Raw genomic sequence first — 9750 nt, forward strand, 5'->3', positions numbered from 1 at the left:
TTGGTGAAGGTATGCACAGAGGACCAAGTCCAGGGTGGGGTTTGCCACTGCTGTCTTGTAGGGCATCCTTTCCTCTCCATAAATTTTCCATCCACTCCTCCCCTCCCCCCTTTTAACTGGGGAGTCATTCCATCAGTTATTACTGCAGGAGTGAAATATGAAGAACATATTGCATGTGTGTGCATTTGCCAAGAACTGTAGATCGAGGGTATTCACTATTGCAATATTTTTTCTCTTCCTCTTTACCTTGCTGCCCCATGGGATTGGGGTAGATATTCTGTCTACTTCCAGGTTGTTCCCTCCACCTCTGTACATAGTCTGAAGTTTCTGAGCTTAGGCCTTTGACCTTGAGGACCTGTTACAGGGGCTCCTGTCTGTTAGGGGCAAGAAAGCAGTGAGGTTACGGCTTCAGGAGGAGGAGAAGGAGAAAAATTATCTGGTAGTTGGGTTGGCCAAGGGCTTCCACGACAGGAAATCTCACCAGTTATGACTGCAACAGTTAATGCACTCTAACATCTATGGTAAGTGTACACAGCTGTACTTTCCTTCTTGACCCCCAGCATTATGCAATCGTAGTATATTTAGAGGTGTGTGGTGTGGGTGGATCTGTTTCCCAGCATGAGCAAGTATAGATTCAGCCTTCTTACCTCAAAGGAGACATGTTCAGCAGTCTTCATTCCAATTTCTTTCTAATGCAACTGAATCTTCTAGCATTTAGGCCAGTACATAAGCCCAGATCACCAGTGTTGCAATTGATTTATTTAGTAAACTAATCAGTATGTTTTGTTGAGCAACCCCTTAGGTTAGTTTTATATTGTAATTTATTTGGAGTTATGTCAATAGACTGACACCTCTTTTCCTGAAAGCAAAAACTCTGAAAATATTTCACCAACAACACTTTCAGTGAAACTCCATCTTTTTTTGCAGTGGAGGCACCCCACCGCAACACACAAACTTAAATATACCTTCTCCGAGGTCTTGCAACAGTAGAGAAAAGGACTTTTTTCCAATGTTGGTAAAAGCTGTTTCAGCAAAAACGTACTGCGGTCACCCAAACTGCCATCGATCGACATGCTCCTGATGTTCGTGTTACCCTGCTGCAGTCATTACACTTGGGTTATCCTGCCGTCAGGCGGTCCCGCAGTCGGCCAGAGTTCCAAAGTCTTAGTCCGGCGTCCTCCGAGGTATTGCAACAATAGAGAAAAGGACTTTTTTTCCAATGTTGGTAAAAGCTGTTTCAGCAAAAACGTGTGGTCACCCAAACTGCCATCGATCGACATGCTCCTGTTTGTTTTCAGTAGCTGGCTGTTCTGTAGTAACTGTGCTAATGCCAGGGAGCTAGTGTAACAGACAAGTTCATTATATTTCCCACAAGAATGAGTATTTCAACACATTTAGCACTGCCCTAAAGTATTTTGGTAAAAAAATTGTAGAATTTTAAAAAGTGTATTTCTGTTTTTGCTGTTTCAGCATACTTTCAGAATCGTGGAGATATTGTCTTTATATTTCACAATCCTTTAACATGCTTTTCCATTGTAATATTTTATAAGAGCTAGTCTGTCTGTCCCCGTTTTAGATAATCCTGTTGTCATTATTAACTTATTTTCTTGTAAATGTCTACTGTTTACCGGATTATAATGAAAGATTTTTTTTCAGGAAAATTTCTAATTATTCAGATAGTTTCCTTTTGCATGCTGGAGCTTAACACTTGTTTTTGTGTAACAACACTCCTGGGATATTTATCTATAGTGCTTTTTTCTTTTTAAAGTCGCAGATTCTTAAGAATTTAGAAGTTTGTGAATGTTTGGATCATTGTCAGAATAACTGTGCGTGTCCCTTTTAAAAATCTGTTTTTAGAATCTCTTTCTTTTTTCTTTCCCAGGGGAAAGACCGTTCCAGTGCAGACTCTGCCCATACAGTGCTTCTCAAAAAGGGAATCTGAAAACACATGTGCAGTGTGTGCACCGTGTGCCATTTAACAACAGCCAGTACCCTGATTAATTTCAAGCAACAGTTAAGCATGATCCCAGCAGGCTTTCAGAAATGTATGCATTGTTTTCTGTTGTCAGCTCAAGGACACAACAGTGGCCAAGTGTCCGTTAGTGCACAGTGGAGAATGCGTCTGCCATTCTGTTATGGTTTCATGGATAGTTCTGTATCCGTTTCAGAAAATGTTACTACTTTGATCCTTTGGGTCATGTTTGGAGAAGATGCAGGTTGAAGTACTGAATTTAATCCTACAGTCACTAGTGCACAAAGAGATTTTCATTACGGCAATTCAGTGTTGCACTAATCGTATGTGCACCTGAGACAATATTTTAACTGTTTTTAGGACGCTGCAGTTTTAATTTTCCGAAGACTCTAAAATAGCATGAAAGCGTTAGGCATCATTATATGTGCTTTTTAATGTGTCAAAGGAGGGATACTTTCTCTGAATTTCAGTAGTTTTAACACTGTAGCATGGAACCTCATGTTGCTTATACACACTGAAAGTTTGCATACTGAGTTTTTCACTCAGTGTTCGTTTGCAGTGATATGAACTGACTTAATTGTGATGGCATTTACTGAACAGACTTTAGAAACATCAAGAGATTATTAATATATCTGTGATCCAGGAGAAATTTAATGAGGAGTGGTTGGTTGATCATTGCAGTGTTGCGGCCATTTACAGTTTTAACATGCACCATGCTTGAGAAGGATTGTGCAATGGTAGGAGCATGAAATGGCATTCCACTTCAGAACTGAAAAGCCAGTAGAACACTAAGAGGGATGTTTGTCTGTCCCACTCTCAGGACTTTGTGTAACAGGGCTAGTTTCCAAAGTCTGTGCTCACAAAGGGATTACACAGGTTTCTGTGTATGAGAAATGAATGAGCAATAATTAGTTTAAAATATTTGATTATTGATGGCAACTTGAGTACATTCATTAACTTGAAATTCTGGGAAATTGGTTCTTAATGGTGCATTTTTCCACATTTATTGTGGAGTAATTCAAGACACATTGTGTGTATAAGATGTATATATACATGCGCGCACACACACACACACACACACACACACACACACACACACACTTGTGCACACATACTTGTATGTATGCATTTGTGTTTGTCAGACTTCAGTTACTGGCACCTTGAAATTTGTGAAACTGCTTTGTGGTTGCTAATTCGCTTTTAGGTAGTTTCCTTGTCATTTTTTTCAGTCTGTGTCCGCTGCGGGGGTTTCTTAGAAAATGCTTTATATACCTCTTCTGCAGTAACTAGTTTAAAATACCCGTAAACCTCCCAGTGGAGGTTTTGGCACATGAGATAAGCCATGCAGCATAAATGATGGGGATGTACTTAAATATTTTGTATTATTGTCACAACACTGTAATGTGTTGTGTAATATTTTTGAAGGGGTTCTGGATTTTGCACATAAAAAATTTATGCATTACTAAAAGTTACTGCTGCCTTGAAAACAGATTCTGTGAAAAATGTAAAAGCTTTACTAGATTTTTTACTTGTAACATTTTGTAAAGGCGGAAAAATTCTAGCATGCTACATATATTTTCAAGAAACAATAGTTTTACATGTAAAGTAATTATTCATTATTTCTGTACTGATGGGAGCAAGAGTTAACATAAACATGGAGTAATAACTTAACTACACAAATGATTCTTCAGAGACAAATTTAAATATTAACAACATTAACTAAAATGTGATTCTGTTGTCCTGCTAATTTGTTTGTAGCATCAATTATTTTTGCATAGAGTTTCTGCTAGTCACCCCTTTTAGTTTATTTTGCAGTTTTGTTAGTTTGCAGCAGTAGTGATGATGCAGTGTAATTCACCCATTAGCAGTTCTACTTTTTTCCAATACAGACGTAAACCAAGTATTCACCAAAAAAAAAAAATGTCACCAGTGTGTAATTAATTAGGTAATGTCTGTTAAGGTTTTGATGACTGTAATTGACACTTCTTTGTGTTTGTTTTTAAGCACATCCACTTCAGTGTGTATAGTTTTCTGTTTCAGTGACCTTCATTAATTGACAACCAGTCTTGGCCATTTTTGATTGGTAATTGTTATTCCAGTAAAGAGTAAAACAGTACTGTAAAATTATATGGCAGACTGATCAACTTTTTCCCCTATGAACATTTAAAAAAATGTTCCACACCCCCCCTCCCTAAAAAAAAATAAATGGTACACTTTATTAGATTTGCATTGCTCAGCTGTTTGTGGGAAACACTCTGCTTAAGGCTAATACATTGACAGCACCTGCACACAAAGTTTGCTGAGAAGTAATTTGGAAGGTGAAAGAGTTGATTGATACTGCCGTATTAGTATATTAACACATAAAAGTTGTACTGCATAGAGACAAAACAGGAGGAGATCAAAATCATGCTCTGCATATTGCAAATGTGGTCACTTGAAATCAAGTGCCTCAGCTAAAAATAAAAATTTTTTGTTACTAGAGACGTTTCATCTCCCTTAGCCCTCAAGCAGTATTGCATTGATTTAGCTAGGTCAGGTAGGTTATAGTATTTAATATGATTTAATATTATTTATTTAGTCTATGTGTTGATCAACTTTTAAATGACTTTTCTTAGCATGACACTCGTGTAAAGCATACATTGACTGTTACAGATATTTTCTACTACCTCTACAAATCTGCTGTTTTTCACTCCTAACAGGTTTTGTAAAATTTCAATCTACTGTAATTTCCAAATAAAGTTTGATTATCCTTATTTTATAGGATATTTTATGGATGCAGTAATTTATCAAATGTGCTAATTTTTTCATTATTGTAGCACTTTGTTTCCTAGGACAGAAACTACTGAACGCTTTTTTGTGAAGGTTGGAGTTAATGAAAGCAGTGTAAACGGTTATTTAACTGATAAAATATGTGGGGTTATGTTTTAAGGAGTCTCGTACGGTTTCAGGACAGTATTACACTTGTACCATATACAGCTGGAAGACGATATTCTGCGTCCTCATTGTTTTAAATGGGGGTAAATATTTGTTATTGCAAGATTCGTTTGCAAGTCTTAGCATAAAAAGACTAAATGACCAGAAATGTGGGCTTGCCTGTAACAAATCCAAGATTACCATTTCCTAAATTATTCCCTTTTCTTTTAGATATTGCAGTCTCTGAGTTAGCATATGTCAGTTTAATGGTGTGGGTGGGTTGCCCCCATGCATATGTGCATACACAAATTGGGGGTGTAGGGATTTTGCCCCTGCAGAAAAAGCAGGTTTAAAAGTTAATAGTGATGATGATCTTCGTGTTTCACTGTTGCATTCATTACATTTGGGTTATCTGCTTGCAGGTAGCTCTCAGTCAGCTTGATTAACAAAGTCTTGGGTCCTGCGTCGGTTGCTGTCTTTTCTTCCATGACGTCAGGTCGTCAGGGGTATAAAACATGCAGCCGATGCCATTACATCAGTCTTTCTTGCAGTGCCCAAAGCAGAAGCAGTTCATAAGTGCCGGTCGGCCAACTCCTGAAATTTTCATTTTAGAGTTTCAGAACCGAAGTCTTCAACTGAAGCTAAGTACTCCATTGGGGAAACTTTTTCTTGCTCCTTACCGATGTCAGTAAAAGTTAATAATTGTATTACTTGTGGAAAGCAAATACCTCATAAAGATTTTCATTCGTACTGTATTCCTTGCCTAGGCCCTGACCACGACGTACCTTGCTGTCGGTTTTGTGCTTTATTTAATCAGACTTAGAGAAAGCATATGACAGGGTGCCTAGAGAGGAGTTGTGGTATTGTATGAGGAAGTCAGGAGTGTCAGAGAAGTATGTAGGAGTGGTACAGGATATGTACGAGGGTGGTGCGACAGCGGTGAGGTCTGCGGTGGGAGTGACAGATGCGTTTAAGGTGGACGTGGGGTTACATCAAGGATCAACTCTGAGCCTTTTCTTATTTGCAATGGTGATGGACAGGTTGACAGACGAGATAAGACAGGAGCCCCCATGGACTATGATATTTGCAGATGACATTGTGATCTGTAGTGAGAGTAGGGAACAGGTGGAGGGAGACCCTGGAGAGATGGAGATATGCTCTAGAGATAAGTGGAATGAAGGTCAGCAGGACTAACACAGAATATATGTGTGTGAATGAGAGGGAGGATAGAGGAATGGTGAGGATGCAAGGAGTAGAGGTGGCGAAGGTGGAGGAGTTTAAATACTTGGGGTCATTTGTTCAGAGTAATGGTCAGTGTGGAAGAGAGGTGAAGAAGAGAGTACAGGTAGGATGGAGTGGGTGGGGAAAAGTGTCAGGAGTGATTTGTGACAGACGAGTACCTGTAAGGGTGAAAGGGAAGGTCTACAAGAGGGTAGTGAGACCAGCTATGTTATATGGGTTGGAGACAGTAGCATTGGCAAAAAGGCAGGAGTTTGAGCTGGATGTGGCAGAGTTAGATGTTAAGGTTTGCACTGGGTGTGACAAGGGTGGACAAGATTAGGAATAAGTATATTAGAGGGTCAGCCCAGGTTGGAAGGTTTGGAGACAAAGCCAGAGAGGCAAGATTACGTTGGTTTGGACATGTGCCGAGGAGGGATGCTGAGTATATTGGGAAAAAGATGCTAAGGATGAAGCTACCAGGTAACGGGAAAAGAGGATGGCCTAAGATAAGGTTTATGGATGTGGTAAGAGAGGACATGCAGATGGTTGGTGTGACAGAATAAGATGCAGAGGACAGGAAGAAATGGAAACGGGTGATCCGCTGTGGCGACCCCTAACGGGAACAACGGAAAGAAGATGATGACTGTCCGTCGTCTGTATATTTTCGCCTCTAAATATTTCAATTCTCTGTTTTATTATCCAGAAATGTCGGTTAGCCATCCGACTACCGGGATTCCGAAAAAACGTAAAGATAAAGACAGAGACAGGCCGCCGACGCTTCTCCTAAGCCAGTCGCCAGTACACAGTGAGGCGCTTTCGCAGCCCCTGATACCCACTACTTCTGATTTGCAGGCTTCTACTGAGATCCATTCGGGGTCCGGTATGCCGCGAGATGCTTCAACTATGGAACCCGTGGATGTTCATCGTGTTACACTGCTGCAGTCATTACACTTGGGTTATCCTGCCGTCAGGCGGTCCCGCAGTCGGCCCGAGTTCCAAAGTCTTGGTCCGGCGTCGGTTGCTGTCACTTCTTCCCTGACGTCAGTGCACCAGGGGTATACAAGATGCATCCAACGCCATTTTCTTCAGTCTTTCTTGCAGCGTGGTGCCCGAAGCAGAAGCAGTTTGCAAGTGCCGGTCGGCCGACTCCTGAGATTTTCGAAGTCGAATTTCAGATCCAAAGTCTTCAATAAAGCCAAGTACCCCATTGGGGAAACTTTTTTTTCTTTCCTCAGACCGATGTCAGAAGAAGTTAATAATTGTATTTCTTGTGGGAAGCAAATACCTCATAAGGACTTCCACTCTTACTGTATTCCATGCCTAGGTCCTGATCACGACGTCACTAGTTGTCGGTTTTGTGCTAGATTTAACAAACGCACTATAAAAAGACGTTTTGATTTTTCTTTGCACTACTTTGGCGGAAGGTTCAATTATACGATGCTGTCGGATCAGCCGACGACCTCAATACCGAAAAACGCAAAGACAAGGATAAAGACTGGCATCCGAGGTCCAAAACCGACGACGAAACCTCTTCTAGGCCAGTCGCCGGTTCTCAGTGAGGCACTTTCACAGCCCCTGACACCCGCTACCTCAGAGCCACAGGCCGCTGCCGACTCCCACGTGGAGACATCTAGGCCTCTGGAAACTGAAGGTATTGGGCATACGGAAACTAATCTCACAGATGGGTCCGTAGCCGCTGAGCAGGCATCGGCTTCTGAGGGTGTTTTCAGACCTTCACAACTTACAGCCAAGACAAAGGTACCATTAAAGACAAAGAAACAAGTACAGCATTCTCCTGGACAGTCCTCCATGCCTAAGAAACAGATGCTTAAAATGGCCGAAGACCTCATTACTCTAATCAGGGGTTCCCATCCCCCTCCAGAGAAAAGGCCTAGGCAGGGATACAGACTATGACTCCTCTGATCAGGTTTCCATTACCTCTGATTCCTCTTCAGACCAGGGATACTCCCCCCCCCCCCCCATGAGGACTCTGATGCTGAAGAATCTATCCATTCAGCCTCTCCTCCAGAGGATTATTCTTTTGGGGAAACTTTACATACCATGAGGGAGCATTTCCATTGGGAAAGCCAGGATTATTCAGAATCCAAGAAAAGGCTCAGGGATTTCCTCTTATTGCCTCAACACAGGCCCCTGGCTATTCCGCCTGTGCTAGATATTGTGGATGATGTGTTCTCTGAATCCAGTTTATCTCTTGACACTCTGCCCCCTGCTCCAGCCAAGCCAGATGGGTATTATAGAGTCCCTGACTCTCACAAATTTCTTTACAAAAACCCTTCTGCTGATCCAGAAACTATTTCCCAGGGTCCAAAAGGGGTTAAGGCTTCCATTGCAAAAAATCCAGTACCCTCTGACAGAGATTCCAGACCTTTGGATAGATGGGGGAAGAAAGTATACACTTCTGCAACTTTAGCAGTAAGAGCTTTAAGCTGCCAGTTTCACAAGCTTAAGTACCAACAATATTTAATGGCTCAGTTAAAACAGAAAATGCTTGCAAGCTCAGAAGCACTTGATTGTAAAGAAATGCAGGATTTATTGCATGCAGTTGAACAGGTGGGAAAACGTACTCTGCAGTGTGGTTTTGATTCTTTAGAGGCCTCTTGTAGAGCTGCAGTTACAGGTTCTGTGATTCAAAGACGTGCTTGGTTAAAAGAACAAAGTTTGCATGATCATGTTAAGGCAAAATTATTGGATGCTCCTTTACAGCATGATACCTTGTTTGGTGTTAAGGCAGAAGAGGTGTTAAAGAAAATGGAGGATAAAGCTAAATATATGCAAACAGTCAAGGATTTCTTACAGGTACAGCCACCTTGGTTTAGCAGAAATTGGCCAACAAAGAATTGGTTCTTTCCAGTGTCAGACAGGCCACAGAGAGGCAGATAGACGCCCAAGAGGCAGATCTCAACCCCAAGGCTCAAACAGACGACAGTGGGGCACCTCAACCCCAAAAGGTGGTGAGGACAAGTCTCAACCTTACAGGAAACAGTCACAATGACTTTCCCCTAAGTATGCCAAGCACGTCCCTTCTTGAAGCCCCCTTAGGGGGAAAACCGGCACTTTTTTCTCAAAACTGGCAAACAATCACCCAAGACAAATGGGTCCTGAATATTGTGTCTCAAGGTTACAGATTCCACTTTCATACTTTACCAAGGTTAAAAGGAGTGCCAGACCTGCCACAGAATCAATGAGCAGAGGCACAAAAACAAATTTCAGCCCTCATGGACATGAGAGCTATTCAAAAAGTACCACAACAGGAACAAGGACAAGGATTTTACTCAAGACTCTTCCTGGTCCCCAGAAAGGACAAGGCCTGGAGGCCCATACTAGATCTTTCAATTCTGAATACTTAACTGGATATTCCGAAATTCAAAATGTTGACATTACAGTAGCTTCTACCCATGCCCAGCAAGAAGGCTTGGCTTGTTACTCTGGTCCTCAGAGGCATACCTGCATGTCCCTATCAGACAAAATTGCAGAAGATACCTCAGATTCAAAGCTGGTACAATGCACTACCAATTCTCTGCACTGCCCTTTGGCTTATCTACTGCGCCCAGGGTCTTCACAAAGTGCCTGGCACCAGTAATTGCATTTTGCAGACAAAAAGGAATTCAAATATATCCATACCT

At 41.5% G+C, this 9750-nt stretch overlaps 1 protein-coding gene across 4 annotated transcripts in view; it reads left to right on the forward strand.

The window, feature by feature from the left end:
• The window catches only part of ZNF516 (zinc finger protein 516), a 1134205-nt gene extending 1129480 nt beyond the window's left edge, over positions 1 to 4725 (forward strand). For all 4 annotated transcript variants that reach the window (XM_044067104.1, XM_044067106.1, XM_044067108.1 and 1 more), the window contains one exon: positions 1883 to 4725. In XM_044067104.1, coding sequence (XP_043923039.1) covers positions 1883 to 1942 — 60 coding nt within the window. In that variant the 3' untranslated portion in view covers positions 1943 to 4725. The remainder of the gene's footprint in view (positions 1 to 1882) is intronic.
• Positions 4726 to 9750: the final 5025 nt, after the last annotated feature.

The sequence above is a fragment of the Protopterus annectens genome, chromosome 3.part1, assembly GCF_019279795.1.
Source record: "Protopterus annectens isolate FY-2018-M chromosome 3.part1, PAN1.0, whole genome shotgun sequence".
NCBI lineage: Eukaryota > Metazoa > Chordata > Ceratodontiformes > Protopteridae > Protopterus > Protopterus annectens.